The 19,686-nt window shown below is 40.4% G+C and overlaps 1 protein-coding gene across 2 annotated transcripts in view; it reads right to left on the bottom strand.

Annotated features, from left to right (window-relative positions):
- The window catches only part of TRMT9B (tRNA methyltransferase 9B (putative)), a 121,430-nt gene that overhangs the window by 20,210 nt on the left and 81,534 nt on the right, over window positions 1-19,686 (bottom strand). The window contains exons 3-4 of one of the 2 annotated variants that reach the window (XM_055703318.1): window positions 10,132-10,292; window positions 3,070-3,591 (exon numbers count right to left, since the gene is read on the bottom strand). In XM_055703318.1, the coding sequence (XP_055559293.1) occupies window positions 3,070-3,101 (32 nt within the window). In that variant the 5' untranslated portion in view covers window positions 3,102-3,591; window positions 10,132-10,292. The remainder of the gene's footprint in view (window positions 1-3,069; window positions 3,592-10,131; window positions 10,293-19,686) is intronic. The other variant, XM_055703313.1, reaches the window with a different exon arrangement.

Genomic DNA, 19,686 nt, shown 5'->3' with positions numbered 1-19,686 from the left:
TTGTGGCAGACAGTATTAGGTATATCAAGTTAACCTCAGGATGTCTCATTCTGACCATCCAAATGAGAGCAAAGACAGAATTCCGTTTTTATTATCCTACAAAACTCAAAAATCTGACTGGTTAGCTTTTATTTTCACGTTACTGTTAATCATAGGAAGTCATGTATTTGTATTTGCTTTCTTGAAAGAGAAAAGGTGTTTCACAGTGCTCAAAGACCAAAAGTTATTTTAAGTACTATCTGATAGTAATTGGGTGCTTACGCAGCTGACAAAGGCATCTGAAGATACACCAGTAATCCTATCAGGATTCAGAGCTAGACTTCAATGCAGAAAAATTGCATTATGTTGTTACTAAAAGGTCGAGTTGCAACCCTCCAAGAAGTGTCTTGCCACTATCAAAGACACAGGTTCTTCCAGTCGCAGCTGGAGTGGACTGAGCAGCGTAAAGGCTTAGCATCCCTGCAGCCAAAATGCCTAGAAAAGGTTCTTGTTTCCATAAACCACCACAGTCTCACTGAAAGGCTGTTTCATTTTAAGTGCTTTATAGTATGAGTGATACCTTTTTACATAACTCAATATATCTAAGCCCTCTATTTTAAGGCAAAGAAAGGCCTTTATATAAAGCAATTTTTCCTATTTGGCATAGAAAGAAAAACCTCCCTAAGGGAGCTGAAATTTCATACAACCACCACAAAAGTTCTCTGGAAAAATATCTTAATACAACGGCCTTTTTAGATGCAATTTTTTTATTTTCTTAAAATCAATATTTTCCAGGAAATTATTGTATGATGCCGAACAAGAGTTGATACCTAAAAACATTGGTATCTGAATCATCAATAGAAATATTTTTTAAAACAACTTTGGTCCACAAGTAATTAATTTTTCTGAAATTATTAAATGTAGACCCAAAAGTAAAGCTTTCTTCAAAATGGAATATTTTTCAACAGCAAAACACAAACCTAAATATACAGTGCCTCTGGTCCAACTGTGTTATGTTTAAACTTTTCTGAGGAAAAAAAATAAATCGGGTAGGACTCGGTGTCACATGAGTTTTAGTCAAGTACGTAAAGCCTGACTAAGAGACAAATATTTATTTTATTTTTCAATAGTTAGACTTTTTTTCTCCCAGTAATTCAGTTGGTATTTCTGTCTCCATTTACGAAGGTATATACATAACTTTTGAAGAAGCAGTGTCTTTAATGTTAAGCACTTTTGAACAGAAGTTCATTTTTCATTTTTAAATTATTTTCAAATTAATTCATAAGCATAGAAAAGTCTGAAGTATTTTTCCAATCTCGTTCATCTTTAGAAATTAAAAGACGTGCAGCCCTCAAACTGTGGTTTTCTGCCACACCGGATTATTCTGTATCTAGTATTACTTACAAACTTGGATATGTAGATCCTGTTACTGCAAAGACATGGACATCTGCTTAACTTTATGTATTGTAAATCATCTTACTGACCTCAGGTAGCCTATTTAGTAATAACTAAAGGCAGGAATTTGCACATAACTTTTTCAGGACAGAGCCTTATGCCATTTGTATTGTCCCATATTCTGATTCATCCATCCAGAATGGATGGCAGAATACTCGCAAATCTGAGTGTTTGCATGGAAAGTGTTTATCCGTCGATGCGGGGCTGATTTCAAACTAAATTTGCTTTATAACTTCAGTGGTGGATTTATGATTGGATTACTTTAGAAAATGTAGAAAATTATGAAGTTACTTGCATTTTTTTCTTCTCACCAAGTCCAGTTTAGCATTATATACAGACTTGAAAATGTTTTATGCCTTTGAAGATGTCCTTGCCAGAGGCGATATTAAAATGCACTCCACAGTTACCTACACGTACCTAATCTGCCCAAAATGCACATCTCTGTAAGTTAAACAATAGCGGCACCACTGAACTATCTCAGCGTGCAATCCATTACAAATACACAATGTGAGAAGGAAATCAGTAAATAAAAATGTGCTGGTTCAAAGACGTGCTCTATAAATAGCATATACAACTGAAATAAATATATTGCTATACTAGACTGAAAACAAATTACAAAAATGAAACCCAACCCCCTGGAGTCCATTATGGGGCATTAAAACGTCCCCAGAGGACCTTTTCTCTTGCTCATGGAGAGGCTGCTGCATGCTTTTCTTATCTGTTTCTCGAGTTTCATGCTGAAAATCATAAACTCCAGAAGCATGCTTCACCTGAACAGCTGTATCAGCAGGGAATGTCGTGCTGTGCACCACATTAGCACAGCAGTGCTGCTGAATTAATTCTGCACTCTCTTTCTTTGCAAAAGAAAAGGAGCTGGTGACCCGACTCCCTGAGCTCTCGCTGCTCCCACTGACATTCAGCGGGAATGAAAATCCTTTTACATCCATTAAATAGTGAACACGCTGCAAGAGTGAGGGCTCTATGTGGCCTTACAAAAGCGATACCTAGATATTTTGAATTTTCTCGGAAGAGAAAAAAAAAAGAAATTAACTACTACGGTATAGGATGCTCCAGATCGTTGCTTCGGACTGTTTGCCAATGCGCAGAGCATACTTCATTTTTAATTAATCAGGAGACCAGGGAGAAACTTTATTATTTCTGTTGCAGTTCCCCCCACGGCTCCTAGAACCCACCCTCCCCAACCGCGCCGCCAAATCCCGCGCCAGCCGCGTGCGGGCTCCCAGCTCCGCCAGCCGCCGCTCCGTTCGGTTAAAAGGGGAAAGGGGGAAGGGGGGGGGGTGTGGGGGGGGTGTGTAAAAACCGAGTTAATCCCGAAATCCTTCTGTCCCGGGGTGGGTCAGCGCCCCCGGGGCACCCCCGGCTGGGCGGCCAGTGTTTGGAAGAGAACCATGCCGATCTGCAAAAATCTACCGCCGCCAGCCCTCAGCGGTGCTTTTTTGGGGGTGGTTTGGGGTTGGGGATTTTGTCGCCTTTTTTAAATTTATTTATTATTATTATTATTAGTATTTCCCCCCCCTACGGGCAGCCCAGGGCGAAGGCGGGGGGAGCTGCCCTCCGCACCTCCCCGCGCAGCGCGGCGGCCCCGCTCCCCCCCACCCCCGCTCCGCTCCTTACCTGCACCCGCGGGGCGGTGGCGGCGGCTGCATCCCGCCGCGGGGGCGGCGCTTGGCCGTGCCGCGCCGTGCCGAGCCGAGCCGAGCCGCGCCGCGCCGCGCCGTGCGGAGCCGTACCGAGCCGCGCCGTGCCGTGGTGCCGAGCCGTGCCGTGGTGCCGAGCCGTGCCGTGGTGCCGAGCCGTGCCGCGCCGTGGGCTGGGAGGGCGGCGGAGAGGCGCGAGGAGGGCGCCCTCCCCGCGCCTCTCCGCCGGGCCCCCCCCGGCCGGCGGATCCCGATCCCCCACTTCTCCGCAGGCAGGCGGAGGCGGGCGAGAAGGGCCGGGTTAGCGCTTCCCCTGTTAACTCTTCTCCTTGCGGTCTCGTCTCATCCCTTGGGCGTCTCCTGCCAGGAGCGGAGGGTGGTGCTGGTGGAGATGGTGATGGTGGTGCTGGACTGCTCCCGTCGAGGGGAGGGGGGGGGGGGAGCGGCAGGGTCCCCGGGATCCTCCAAACCGAGGTTGATGGGAGCCGTGCTGTCTCTGCTGGTGGTAAAAGCGGCCAAGGAGGATTAGCTCTTGCTCATGTAAAGGTTAAGCTCAAAGCCAACCTCTGCACTAGGTCCTGCCTGCAAGGGTTCCCATCCCGAGTGCCGAGGGGGAAATTTTTTTTCCCCTGTGCTCCAGCACCGACTCCTACGAAAGCAGTCTAAAAATGGCAGATTGCTTCTATACTTTCACATATTTATTGGTGTTTATTAGACAAGTACAGAGAACCCCAGCCAAGCACCAGGACTCTGATACTATTAGCGATATAAACACCAGATATAGTCCTGTCTCAAGACCTTATAAATTATGTATAAGAGATTACAGATAGAGAAGACTGTGATGAAGCAATACGAGCCAATATGACAGGCAGGGAACTCGGCACAGCATCGCACAAAGTACTGCAGGTACTGAACTATTTACTGTTATAGGTAGCCTTTTGCTCAAACCAGCTTTGAAGGTACCTGGAGATAGGATTATGAGGAAACAGTGGGAATGTGACCATGTATTGATAGTATTTTCAAAACTGCCAGAATTACTCAGGATCATGCATTCCTTTTATTTTGACAATTCCACCTGAACTAAAAAAACAAAAACAAAAACAAAAACAGAAAAAAAAACCCAAACCAAACAAACAAACCCACAATAGTGACACAGGAAGATTATAAGAACAAGCTGAGAAAAACTACACTAAAGACATAGGAACCTAATATTCTATTAAATACACCAAAGTCATGGAGCAATGATGAAGCTCTTGGTCTTCATTATCAAGTTATTCAACAGTCAGAGCTGTTGGCTAAATCATAATTAACCTTCTTAAGTCCTTCAAAGAGCTTTGACTGATCTGTAAGACGTGATTGTCCTCTACAAACATCATGTTGACCTGTCCCTGTTGCTCCATACTTGCACGTACATCTGCTAATTTAACTCTGTAACGTAATGTCAGCTAAATTGGCTGGTGCAGACAAATGAGGGTCTGCCATTCCCAGATTTCTCAGGTATCTGTGTATGATGCCATCATACTTGGCTCGTTCTCATTTACCTTCAAGTACCAAGCTTATTTCAGCAGAAGGCTACACAAAACAGCTTATAGTTCGGCACCTGCAGTAACTTCGTACCTGAGTTTCATAAATATTCCTCAACTGTGAATGCCATCTGGTCCATGTTGTTTGCTGACACAGTTACTGACTTGTTTTAAAAGCTCTTCAGTTTGAAACAACTGCCTCAAATTTAACCTTTTTATAAAAAGATTCTGATGTAGATTCCCTTAAAACTCCCCCATGGTGAATTCATGCAGCCTTTCCCCTTACAAATTAATCTTTTCTGGATGCCCTTTAGAACTATGATTATCTACCAGTCCTATACATTCTCTGGCAGACTTCCTGCTTCCCATGCATTTGCAATAGATGTCAGTCACGTAGCTTCATGCACCACAGGTATTAAGGTCTCAGCATGGTATACAAATTTAGGCAGAATCAAAATAGAATACTTTTTCCTTTCTAGTACTTATGCATCTATAATTGCATAACGAATTGCAGTCCTTAACAACCCGTCCTCCCTAAGCAATTAAAAGACCTCACCGAAATCAATTTTTTCTATATTAAAAAGGATTTAGGTCACCCAATCAAGTGGTCAAAGGCTGGGAAAGCCAGAAGGCTACCCATGAAACCTTAATTCAGGCTTCTTGTGCATGTGTATTACAACCCTGTATTTAATTATGAGTTTGTCTGCAGAACGCCAGGCTCCACTTGGAACATTTAGAATTATGTAGTGGCAAGCATGTGAGAGTGGCTAATCATGCCTCTGCCTGTTATCCCTTTGCTTTCTAGGGTGTCTTTTCTGCTCATCCCTTACCAACTCTCATGTAGAAATTTCTCTTTTCCTGGTCTGTCTGAAACTCTGATCCTTAGATAACTACTTTAGCAGTGAATCAGGTAAAGGTTTTTACCACAGGGTCACAGAGATTGCTAATTATTCCTTCAAAGGTTATTTGTTATTTTTCTCCAGAGGTGAGAAAATATGGAAAGAAAAGGAAGGAAAACAAAGACAGGAAGAAAGAGAGTGAAAAACAAGGAAACAAAAGTTTCCAGGTTGAAGCAGAAGGGAAATAAGGAATTGAAGTCAGTCTTCATGATACCATACAGCTTCCTTCTTACAAAGGATCAGCTCTTAAATTATAAGCTTTACAGAGAGAGACGGTTGTAGATGAAAGCAAAAGGAAGGCATTAAGTTGCCTGATGTCTTGGACAGGAAGGATCATACTGTATTTATACATCATGCTACACTATCTCAGTAGACATTCTGGAAAATTAATTTTTTTTAAAAAAAAAATTGTGACAAAAAATCTGCTTTCTATCTGCTTCTCTTAGAAGAAGGGCTCACCAGTCAAAGCCATTGTTTCCTCTCTATGCTAGGTATTACAAAGGATAAACACTTTGCAGAGGCTTATTTTCTATGGAGATGCTTAAGATGTAATCATGAGCTAATAGCTTTCATCTTTGGTTGCTGAATTGGGTCTTCACATAGAATTACAATGTTACCTTCAAACTGTAATGTTGTTTTAAAAAGTTTTCCAGCAGAACTAACAAAAACTGGAACCAGTGGCATTTGTGACATCAGTAAGTCAGCATTATTACAGTGAACTAAAAGCAGTATTGACATTTATTTTAGTCATATTTAGTCATAAAATACAGGGAAATTTTAGACCTGAAACAGGCTAAAGCAATAGCTATTCAATATTCTTTTTTTTTCTTCTTTTTTTTTTTTTTTCTGGAACACAAAAATTCAAAGAAAATTGACCTAGAAAAACATACTATTTCCTGAATGAAGTGGGGTCTCTGAATACTTCAGTTCCCCAGTAAAATTTGGTATAAGCATATTTTGTCTGCAGTCAACCTCCATATCACAAAACTCATGTTTTCAAAAGAAGTCGGTGAATATGGTAGTTACTCTCCTGAGTGTTTCAGTCTTTAGAGACTTTCTGACCCTTTCCCGTGCATTTTCTCTGCAATCACTGGCACTAGAAACTTCATTTCTTAAATAAAATTCAGATTCTCTGCTTATTTTTAATAATAAAAAATATCCTCAAAATTGTGATAATACTGTGTGCTGAGCAATGCTGCAGAGTATAACAGATTTACCTTGAACGGGATAAGAAAGCAGAACCAATTTATTGAAAGTAAGGCTTGTTACAGCCCAGTAAAATTAGCATTCATGACTTCACGGATGTAACTGCAGGTATTTTTTTCACGTAAGCTTAGTATGCAGGCCAGCTCATACTGTGTGACATTTTTAATGTGTGGCCTTCATAACCTACCACACAAGGCTGCTGTGGGGATTAACTAGTTAAGATTTGTAAAGTGCTTTGAAGATTATAAGGCATTAAGTTGCATAAGTGCTAAGCACTATTATTTAATACTTGAGCATTATAACCGAGCTTTACAGGACAATTCATGTTCACCTCGCTAGTATGAGTCTTTGTGATTTCAACATAGCTGCTGCAAGAGGTAAAGCACAGAACCAACCACAGAAGAGTGAAATTATTTTCTTGTTGCACTATCAGAGGCTAAAGTGAGATACAACTGTAATGGTGTTGTGGAAAATTTAATTGAAAAATAATTATTATGAAATGCAATAGTAGATCCAAGAAATCCACATAAAAATGCACAGCTCCTTAAGGTGCCCTTATTTAATCTATGTCCTATCTTACCCAAGCAGACCCATTGACTGTTCTCCAGGAAGTACAACTCCAAACCCCAGATCCATAGATGGACCGAATACATCAATTATATACCAACTGAAAATGTTGCCAAGTGTCAGGAAGGATGGGTAAAATCTGTACACTGTTAAGTTGCACTTCATACATATTTTAGCTTTGGCTTTAATCAATTAAAATTTTAAAGCAAATATTTTGGAAGAAAGATGAACACAGAGAGACTGTTGTCTTTATCAATCAGATTGAGAATACCTTTTTTTGATACAATTGCTTCGTTCAGTTTCATTTTGGCATCAACCTTCCTCTCCTTTGTTTTGTAATGTCAGTTTTCAGTAGTAGAAGTAGTTGGGTTTTTTTGTGGTAGTGAAGAGACAGAGCATTTGTAAATAAAATAACAATGCCAAAGAGAAACAACATGACATAATTTTGTGCCTAACTATGTTGGAGGCAGAGGAACACCAGCATTTCAGGACTGCTAGCATCCACACACTATAGATGTTAGGATGGCATGTTATCAGACCCTGGGATGCATCCCAGCATCCTGAAGGCATAAGACTCTATTTGGCATGCAGGGAAGGAGAGTTGGATTTATTTACCTTACAAAAACTAATTATTATTCAATGGCCATCTCTTTGCAGGACAAAGCACTCAGTACTTAAATATCTTTCCTCTGCAAAAGTGCTGCAGACATTGCACAAGGATAGGCTCTTCAAGTATATGCATTTCTTCTCTATGGCTAAGAATAAAGATTACTTTCCTATAGTGTTTTGACATTTTGATCTGAATTGAAGCATATAATAAAAATGCACTTCACTGAATGCCTCCAGTATGAACTGAAATTCAGCTTCAGAGACAAGTAAATGTAAAAGAGGGCAAACAGAGAGTGAATAGTGCACTTGTACAATAAAACACAGATCCTTGTCATTTCCTGGGTCAGGAAGATGCAGGCCTCTAATGCTCCCACTTCTTTTTGGAAAGCATAAACTTTCTTCCTCTATTAAGTTATTAACAATAATTGTGTCACAGGAGATCAAAATATTTGTCCCAAAACACACATAAAGTCCATGAAAAAGCCAGCACTCAACTCACCTTTCTAGACATTGATCCCCATCCCAGACTGTTTGGGCCATCAGCCTAGAAAGAGCTTAAAACAGACTAGAACAGTGCAGTGCACATTGTCTACAGAAAATATTTGTCTATATATGATGGCAAATTTGATTCCACGCACTCTGTTAACAGGTTTTTACCGGTCTTTTGACCAGCTACCCCAGGAGATGTGGGAAACTGGAGGTAGTTCAGTCAGACTTAGCTCCTTAAGCTCAAAAGTGTTCACGAGACTCAGGGATTCTTTGTTCTTGTCAGGTTTTATAGGTTTTCTAATCCTTTACCTGAGGCTCCACTCACCTCCACAGTTGTTCTCCCACCTGTGTCACAGCTAAAGCAAGAAAAGTAACTCAGCTATAATGTTCTTTTCTTTTCTTTTGCTTTTTCAGGCACCTTTTTCTTAGATTTCCTTACTGCCTTCTGTTTTGTTCAGTCTTAAATCATACAATGGTAGCTACTCATTATTCATTTTAGATTCAAATTATGGGTTACTTATGCTGTTGCTCATACCAACAGTAAACCACTTGACCTGCGTTAATACTCTCAATGCTTATTTTGGCAGAAGTGAAATTGTGTTTCTGAAAGGGCAGATATTTACCAGGTGCATTACAAATCTCGTTAGAATTTGAAAAAAAAAGCAGCTGGGTCTTCTGATGCCTGAATTTCTGAGCTTGAAAGATCCAATGACTGCTATCAGTTTCACGTACTGTGCAGAGTATGACACATACATTTTAGAAATAGGTGTATCTTGCTCGGTTTTCATGTGATTTTAGTATATTGAGCAAGACTGAAACACTAAAAACAGAAACATCAACAAATGTTTTTGAATGTTGTTTAAAGCTAGTATCTGGTGCACAGGACAGAAAGAAACACAATAAGTGAGCATCCCATCAGTCTCTCCCTGCAATGGATCACAGGCCACTAAGAAGGCTGTGCATGTGTGTCAGACTGGCAGTAGCCACATGTAGCTACACAGTGGACAGTATTGAAAGATGGCACGTCCACAGCCTCCCCATGTTCACAGCAGACCAAATCTGTTACAAGAAGACCATGTGCTTCTTTTTCATCTTCTTCTTACTTTAGATGGCAGATGAGTTCAGAATACTCTGGGCCTTAAATATTGTCTTTCTCAGCTGAACTATCTACCAGGAGTACTGTGAATATGTCAGACTTCTGGTACCAAGAGATCTCAGCAGAAACCATTTTCCTGGAGCTGTGGAGTCCACTGTCTTTTCTCCTTAGTCCCTAGGGCTCCTATTCTTCCCATATATACCCACATCCTATAACTGTCAGGACAAAATAAAGCAATGTGCTCAACTCAACCCAATGCATTGGGCTCTGTTTTCTTGTCTGTTAGCCCATTTCATAGGGGTGGGGGGTAGTTAGTCTAATTTAATTCCTTCTGATCACCAAGGAACAGAAAAAAGGAACACACTCCAGTTAGATCCTCCTGTCCAAACTGCATCAGAGCTAGGAAAAGTCTCATGTTAGCTGCATGTATGTATAGCATGGTTTCCCATCCCAAGTAGGGAAAAACTCCAGAACAAACCGTCTTTCTGCTTTTCACTTCTTATCTTGAAAATGCACCTTCTTTAGTTCACTAAAGCTGCAGGTCCACTTCTCCTGTGTCTCTGAAGTGAGATCCTAATACTGGTAAGATCACCCAAAATGCATAATAGAACTTTAACAGATTTTGAAATGGTTAACCATTTTAAGCTTACCCATACAACTTGCTTTCTGAGGCCCTTCAGATTTCTCCTTTGGAAGCAAACTGCTGTTACACTCAATGCCACCAGCAGAGAGAGGAAGCTAACATGTTTCTCTGTTGATGTCACTTGGAGCTTTTAGGCCTTGAGAGAGTGACCACTGGCAGGGAAAGCACCTGACATGAGGAGTAGAAAAGATGTGGTTAAAATGTGCCCCCCCCCAAAAAAAATCTTTACATCAAAAATATGTGTAAAAGTTCTTGACCACTAGTAGACTTCAGGTTAGCATCTCCACGTCTTGGCAGGAATCACAACAAAGATCTGAAGGGAAATGTCTGATCTGTACCAGGGAGGGACAGAGGTTAGAGGACTGAGGTATGCTACACTACATTCAAACCAATGAATTTTTGAAAGGCCACTGCTTCCCTACTCCCAGACCAAGATGTTCAGTGTTATTGCATAGCACATGGAGCAGGGAACTGCTTTTTAGGAAAAATCCCCAGCCTGTGCTGTCTTCTGAGCCAAGCTCAGGAATTGTCTGGTGAAATCCTAACTGGCATCTGCCAAAATATCGCAGGAAGCATGCTAACAGCTAAACAGTTTGGAAAATCTGAGCACAGTGGTTAAGCCCAAGTGCCTTCTTTTCTTTTAATCCTTGCCAGTATAGATGTAGACCTGTTTACCTGAGAAGAATCCTATGCCCTGCTATCATGGGCAGTGGCTTCTCTGATACGGCTTCAGCTCAGGCATGACCACCCATCACAAAAAAAAAAGCCGTGTAAAACATGCCATAAACCAGTTTTTTCTTTCCGGATCCAATGGGTGCAACTGAGGCGATTGCTGATGGCCTTAATGAGAGATGCTAAGCTCTGAAAACTTCTCACTAATGGAAAGCAATGAGTTAGTTGAAAACCAGGAGGAGGAAACGGAGGTGGATTAAAGCTATTGCTGTGTCTAAAAGAACAGTGTGGTGAGAATATTCCCGCTCTACTTTCCTGTTTTCTACACATAGAAAATGTGTTTCTGCTTGTATAGCATTATGATGGTGTATCATTCATGATCCTTACAGCTATCTCATGACTATCTTCATGCTGCAATGCACTTCTTCACCTTCTCTGGATATGCTTACACAGTAAGTTGTTTTTCTTCTACCAGTTTAACCGCTACCAATCACACCTGTCACATAGCTGTGCACTAGTTCTGCATCCACCGTGCAGATTTTTAGACCCTGATAAACACATCCCTGCACTTACATTTGGATAACATATACAATTCCCTCTAAATCAGACAAATGGATGCTGTTGAGCCATCTGAAGATATGTTTAGATACGTCACCTGAGTTGGAAGTATTTCCTCACAGATGAAGATATTTCAGTTTAGATGGCTACAGAGAGGGGCCTGTCACCTGAAATATCCCCACAAGACTGGAAAATACGATGCAGGAACTGTACAAGATCTGTGCCCTTCTGCAGCAAGTTTGTGGAGGCCTGACAGGATCCCCTAGGTCATCACAAATGGCATGGAAGCCTACGCTTAGACCACTGAGCCCTAGTATCTTCATTTAACTGAGTATCTAAGTTCCCTTTAGTCAACATGAGATCTACTCAGACTTACTCAGCTGGAGTTCAGGGAGCAGGTCAGATGCCAAATATGGGAATGTTTGGATATATGAGTCCTAACCTTTAAAAAAAAAAATGCATTATTTCTGGCTGATTCAGAGTAAGAATCACAAGATCAGATTCTGTTCCCAAATTTGCACATGCTACTAATGCAAAGTGCCCATTAAGATTCTTGTACTGCTTTAACAGATGCTTACAAGCAGTCAAACTAGAAATTTGACTTGCTTTCCTTAGTGTACTACATACAGATTAACTTTACATATTTATGGAAGCATGTAATTTGTTGGGGTTTAATACATTAGCCATCTTTACTGCAGCATTTCAGTAGTTACATTGTACTACATTACAGTAGTTCACTTGTATTGCTTCACAGTTTGCTTTATAAAATATGTATACATATACCATATTATAATAATAGGAACAAATATTAATCAGACATTTTCAGTGCTCTTGTCTAAAAGTCATGATATTTTGCCCAGTTTCTGTTTGGTATTGTTACAAACGAAATGTTTTTGCTTTGTATACTTGTCTCCCTTGTTCACTTCACTGTGCTTTTCTGTTCCAGACTCTCAACCTGTACTCATCATCTATGCATCTGAATCACTTTTCAAGTGTATAAGCAGTATGAGGGGTATAGCATCAGTCAGCAGTCCCACGATTCTGCCTTGTCTATTTAGCTCAGCCCTTGCACCCCAACCTCATATCTGAGAAAGGAGATGGGTTTAGTGGACACCCCAGCCCAAAAGGCCCGCTACCCCAGGTTGTTGCAGCTGAATTCAGCACTAGGCAGGAAGGTTTGGTGTGTCACACCTTTTAAGCATACCCTAAAGTCTCTAAAACCTTTCCATGAGCACGAGTGTCCTTATTCAAGAGTTTTGCAAGGAAGTGGTTCTCTTGTGGTGGAAGATTATGTGAACAAACCCTTCCAGAAGTCATGCTGGTGTGCATTCAGGACATTCAGTTGTCAAGATTAAAGGATCACCTTAAGGTGGATGCAAACTGTACATTCTGCTATGTACAGACCTACCTCAAAAATCACTGATGGGAAGGCAGCATACAATTCTGAGGTGACTGTTCAGAGAAAATGAAACAGGTTCCTGCGTTACACCTCCAAGCCCCAGAGGTCTGTTTTTATTTTTTGTATTACTTCTGAGGATTTTCAGGGCTCTGCAAAGAAAACAGTATTTCAGCAGTGCCTATCTGTTTGCCTACTCTGAGTAGGAGAGATGGCAAGTTTTGCAAGAATTTGCTTCACTCAGAGAAAAATTACTGGTCTATAACACAAGCCACTTGTTGGATGGTGGCAGGCACATTCTTTATGCAACAATCTCCTCTCTTAGTGACCATTATCCCGATAGGAGATTCCTATCTCCAGAAAGTAGTTCATACATTCTCACTCCCAGGGTGCCACTAGAGGACTGAAAGATAAAGAGAGATAGGGACAAGATTTTCACCCGTGGAGAGGCCCTTCTAATCAACACTGTAGCCTTTATAACATCTTCATAAAGGAAGCCACAGCTAGCAAATTCTGATTCTTGCTGCTGGGAAGTTTTATCCACCTGGTCCCAGTTTGGTCAGTAATACGCCACTGTTGTGCTGTTTCACTGATTACCCTTGCGTCCACAAAGGAAATGTGAATGCAAATGCTCACATCTAGCTAAGCTTCCCATCAGACATAACAAGGCTTCATGGTGAGGAAGACAACATCAAAAAAGCACAGGATCATCAGCCAAGAGGACGAGAACTGCCATTCCTGTGACAACCAGAGCGCCTTCTCTCAGAACTAAGGTGCACTGTCTGATACCTCCATCTACCTGCAGCTTCTGCTTCCTCTTCTTCTTCCACAAGCAGCCCCTTCTGAGCAGGAGATGCCTCCAATCAGCCTGCAGCCAAGGACAAGCCATGAGCTATAAAACTATATTGGAGAAGTGGGTGCATTCTTTACTACTTATGCACATACTTGCAATGATTATGCTCACTTCTACAACAAACAGCAACTTTTTACTCTCTGGAGTCAGGTAAACAATTAGTTCAAATATCTTTGAATATCTGATATTTTGCACAAAGCCTGACAGAGAACATCTGAAATATAGACATTTAAATTACAGTTATATCAGTTATTGCTGTGTCTCTCTCTTATATAAGAGGGGTTTATCTGTAAATATTTTCACCTTCCTTTATTTCAGTTCTTTCAAAACTGTAAGACCTTTATATTAGAAGACCCTCTCCTGAGAATTTCAAATTTAAATACAATAAAGACAATATAACTCTTTGAGTTTTTCTCCAGCCCACACAAATTCTCAAGTCTAATGTTTAAAGAGCTGTTCCTTTTGGCAACCTTGCAACATTTCAGTTTATTAGCCTTCTCATTCCAGGAATTTCAGAGAAGTGATTTTAGCAAATTAAATCCCATAAACACACATCAAAAGATATTTGATTTGCCATCCCAGTAAAACATTTAAATGATGAATGGAGCACTCTGTTTATGTCCATTGTCAATAATTTTAATTTGTTAAGAAAGAATTTAAGGGTTTATTTGCCAATATTTTGTTATACAAATCCCTATTTTATTTCTCAATTAAAAAAAAATACAAAAAGGATATCTCTGTCAACTTGGTACCCAAATCTATTTGTCTGACCAGGTGCACTTACCTACTTAACAGTCCAGACTCCCACATAGATAGCAGAGACAGACAGACAGCTCCACAAGGCAGTTTGTCCCACTCTAAAAAAGGTGGGATGACTTGCCTTCCAGGGCTACCTCATACTGTCTGCTGAAAGGCTAATTCAACAAACTAAACTGGAGCACATACTTAATGTTCAGATGGCTATGGTCAAGTAAGAGGAACACAGCCTCAAGAAAGCTATGTGATTCGACTAAAAGCGATTATTAAGGGCAAGGCTACTGTTTTATATTTCTTTCAAAACCCAGAAAGATAGCAAAGAGCAAATGCAGGGTCAGATTTCACTATCACCACTCACATTCGGTAGCACTTTCTATTTCAATAACTTGTAACTGGCTACCAATTCAAAGAAGCCTAAAGAAATTTAGCTTAGGTTAAGCAAAATTATGCTGTTTGAGAATGAACATATATTACCAACATATTCTGTCTTTGGATGATTAAAGGAAGAGATGAAGGTCTTTATCCAGGACTAAATTAGACTCTTCGTCAATGAGAGTTGGTCTACATAATACATCTGATGACCTGAACATGAGTCCCAGGTCTCCCTTGCTGTGTGTAGTGCTATATATCTGCCTGATTACAAGCCTGAAGAAGTGTTTCAGCTAGTTCAGATATTTAAATTTTAAATTTAACGGTCATATGAACTTTTAACATGCTATGAAAACCCAGGGTTCATAAATCATTTACAATTACACCCTCATGAACAAAAATCTTTTCAGAACTTTGAGATAAGCTAAAATATAGGCCTTTGTAAATTATGCCACTTTAGAGATCCAGAAGAGCTGGCTCTGCTCTGTAAGAAAAACTTACAACAGCTTCCAGCCAAGAAGGATGTGGAATTGATACACATATACTTCTTAGGAAAGACCATCTCAAAAAAAGAAAATATAACAAACATAAAGGCTAGAAAGAGAAGGTTATTTTCCTTGCCCATAGGAAGGATGCTGCCACCTGACCTAAAGAGCAGTCTTTGCTGTCATTATTGTTGATGTGACAAGTTTAGTCCATTCTTTTGTTGTAAAGGGGAATAAAATGCGACCGAGAAATTCTCTTTGTGAAGGACAGAAACATGGGGAAATAATCACAATCTTTGGTCATTATTGTTCAAAGCAGTTTAATCAGAAAGATGTCATCCACAAAGCTATCTACAGATACATGAGTAATTTCACTGTAGACAGCAATGTTCACTCCGCATAAAGGCATCAGTGACAAAGAAAGAAACAAGAGAAACAGTGTGTGAGTTCTCTCATCTTTTAGCGAGTTCCCACATTTCTCTAGGAGTTTTCAGCAACATTTCTGGAAAGAGCAGCAACTTCAGTTGTAGTTGCAGCTAAAAATGCCTGGTTTTAGGATCTGACAGAACAGTTCTGTTTTAACTTCCCCTATGTCTGGTGGTTTCTGAGGGACAACCTCTTGTCCTACAGCCTCGGGCTGCTTTTTTCAACCCTTACTTCCTACCAGACTTGTACAAGGTTGCATTCTCAGGAACAGCCATTGCTCTTGGGATCCAAGTTACTTGTTTTTGCCTTGTCTGTTTGTCGATATACTTACAAGTCCCTAATGGTTCTGACATCAGTATCCAACCTCTTTGTTCACCATCTTGAGCAGAACTGCCAACACACAGGGCTTGATTTACTTACCAAGGAGATCCACACTCATAGGTAGACTGCATTCAACACTTGAGATAGCTCACTTACATCCTAGTCTAGGTAATTTTGCACTGAACCTCAGGGGCCACTACAGACATAGGCACTGAAAATCAGCTTTATTGAATCCCTGAATACGAGGCTAAATTTTTTAAATAAAGGGACTAGGCTTTTCCAGGATAAAGAGCCAAACAGATCAGATTTGGAAATCTAACTGCAAGGGAAAGGCAGATTTTTTCTAAAATTGCACAACCCATTATTCACATCCTCCAGAAGCTAGCTGAGGACAAGATTCACGTGCTGTCTTCTATGAATGCCATCCTTATGTGCTTAAATCTCACCATATGGATGAGCTTTGGCAGATGCCAAACTGTTTGTGCCATGAGACAGATGAATGTCTGAAAGAGCAGAGCATTCAGTGACAAGCACTATGACACCTACATCTGCCTCGGGGAAGCACCCCCTCTGTAATTCTTAGCCAGAGTCCCTTTGTTAAGGGTCACTGCCTTCTGTCTCAATTTCACACTGTTCTCTGCCACGATATTAGTCGAAACTCCCTGCCTTGCCCTATTGTGTAAGCTTCCTCTTAAAGCTTACTTTAGCATCTTCGTGAAAGATACATCTTTTTATAACTGATACCCAGTAATTAAGAGTTTTACACTTCAGTTTCATTCTATCATTTCTGTAAAAGTATCTGAAAAAGTTAATAAGATTTAAATACTGTAAATAAAATATGAAGTATTAGTTATCTGCCTTATTTTATGCCAGAAATTATGCGACTAATGAAAATGGAGAATTATCTACCAGTGTATCTAGTCATTCTCCAAAATATTATCAAAGTTAGTAACAGCCTTACTGGGACTGTCCAGGGAATAAGAAATGCTAATTATACTGTCTGGCTCTAACTGGTCTGATAGTACTTTAGAAAAATAAAAAGCTATTGTATGTAGCCTATTTAAATCTAACATAATTGGGCTGCATGAACACAAGTTTAGAAAAATCCTAATGTGGGCTTTGCTATTTAGAGAATCTTGGAGGCTAATTCAAAGAATAATCTCTTAAAAATGTGTGTTTGATTGTTTTTTCAAGCTTTTCTGATTGATTTGGCATGCAGTGGAGTAATGGAATTGCAACCACTGTGACAAAGCTGTCTTGCACAGAAACCGACAATCCTGACAAACTGTTTTCTTTTTTTTTCTCTTAATGTCCAATGGATTTGAACATAAATATGTAATTCACTGCAGGAAAAAATGAAAGTCCTTGGACCTTTTTATAAGACTAGCCTGGAGCTGATGGGCTAATGGGATTTATTTTTCCTTAAACAAAAGAAATCATATCTTATACATCATCTGCTATTCAAGCCAATATTTTCTTTGCCCAGTCTCAACCAAAACAGACAGAATTCCTAATCTGACTAATTTTCCTTGATAGCCTGCCTGCTGCACACACAGCATTTTTCAGGGGAGAGAAGCAGTGAGGAAGATTTTAATTGTAATATGCTATGGTTTTTCATGTAAGCAATGAGCAGGACAGCCTTTTTTTAGATGTCCAAAAACTTCTTGAGAAAAACACACTTGATGTAAGTGTGACAATTACTACATACATGAATCAGCCGTTTCTGAAACTCCAGGGTCTCAACAGGTTATACCCAAAAAATCCTCTGAAATTTAGACAGCAAAGAGGTAGAGGAGGTTATAAATACAGGAGGTAATGAGGATGCTGTAGCTAACTCATGGAAAACTGAACTTCACAGGACCTGGGTCTCAATATCTATACCATACCTCAGGTATGAGCTATATGTTTCTGTTTCCTGGCAGCTGAGGACTGGCTGGAATCCTAGTAATGGTAGAGACTACACAGGCTCTTTCAAATGTACAATAAGGGACCAAATTTAAATACTATATTCAATTCTTACATGAAAATATGTCATAGCAAGATGTCAGTTTGGCTGTGGTCTGTATCATAAAGTTCTTGATAGTATTCCAAATGTTTTTTACATTATTTCATCCTACTCTTGGTGCACTATTTTAGTATTAAGAAATCCTAAGGTTCTCTCTTATTGGACCTTGTCTGGGAATTACTAACAGGTTCTTACTAAAGTTTTTTATAACATATCCTAGGGATCTATGGAAAGTCCTGACAGACACTTTGGCAATGCTCAACCTAAGCAGCAAGGCAGATACATAACAGCTACATATTACCAAGCTGCAGTGCTCATCTAGTACCTTATCTGTACTCTACTCTCCAAAAATGTAAGCAAATCCAATGACAACTGTGTTTCAACAGCACCTAATGCTATTAAATGTAAGTGGCTAAATCCATGAGCAAAAAGTTTCCCATACAACCTCTACACAGAAGCCAACTTTGCTTTCTCAGATTTAATGCACTGTGCTTAAAAAGAACAAACACATCTATTCTATAATATTTCAGTTATATAAAAAAATTATCTTCTATCTTGATCCACAACCAATATAACCAGAAAACCCTTTCCCTCAGTTGCTGAAGAATTAATACCTCCTTAATAATCGTTTACTTTTCACCTACATAGGAAATTGCCTGGGTGGCTTCAGGAGTTCAGGATGTAGGAGAGATGTACATGAGCAACGCACAAAGCCAGTGCTGCAGAGTCACTTGGGCATCACTGCTTTGTATTTCCCAGCACACTGACTGGGGCCATAATGCTGCTTCAGGCATGTTCTGTGCATTAACACATCACTGTCTAAGCCAAAAAGCAAAGCATACCAAAAATAGATTGTCATCTCCTTTCTCTCCAAGGGCATGGGGATGACCACTACTTTGTTCTTGTCCCTCTTTGAGCTTCAGGGTTTTCACCGTTGAATACTCTGTTGGTAAATCTACAAGGGCCAGGCCTGAGCACCGGCTGTTACTCTAAGTTGGAGTCAGGCTGAGCTTGTTCAAAGACAAGTGTGTCTCTGTGCTGCACCTCCCAGTATGCCTGGCTTTGAGAAGACATTTGACCAGCAAGGAGCCAGCTAGCATCCAGCCGGGCCTCACAGCTCAGGCTCCGCTCCAACTCAAAGCATCTGTTCTGCACCAGATGAGCTGTCCCTCACAGCAGAACAGCTGTACTCCTGTGACAGTCGTCTCAACTAAAGCGCTTGCACAGATACACTGCAAACCAACCCACCAGTGAATAGCAGAGGCAACCATAACGCATCATTTCATCTCAACTCCCTATTGTCATGTTTCTGACATATACATTCTTTAAAAAATAATTGGCCTTGAGCTACCTTATGGGATTCAGGTCCCATTTCAGGTTGCATCTACCCACTATACACAAGCAGAAGACTCTCATGGCCTCTCTCAGAAATGTGTGTGTCACAAAATGTGTTTCCTCCCACCGATCCAAGAAAAACCTCCTAGGCAAAGTGAGGGAACTCACAAATGGAAATGAAGCACAGTATCAGGCTTCAGAATGCCTTAATTGAAGAAATGGGCAGAAGGCAGCAGATTCCTTCCTGCTGCTTCTCCAAGGTGTCACGCTACATTCCTGATAAATGCACTGCAATCCTACAGTATGGACCCAGGGCCACATTTAGTGATCAGAGGAAACGACTATATTTCAAAGTCAAAACATATCAGCAAATATTTTGCTGCTTA

Source organism: Falco cherrug, chromosome 1 (genome assembly GCF_023634085.1).
Source record: "Falco cherrug isolate bFalChe1 chromosome 1, bFalChe1.pri, whole genome shotgun sequence".
In the NCBI taxonomy this organism is placed as follows: Eukaryota; Metazoa; Chordata; class Aves; order Falconiformes; family Falconidae; genus Falco; species Falco cherrug.
The sequence above is the reverse complement of the archived record's forward strand: the minus strand, read 5'-3'. Positions and strand labels throughout refer to the sequence as shown.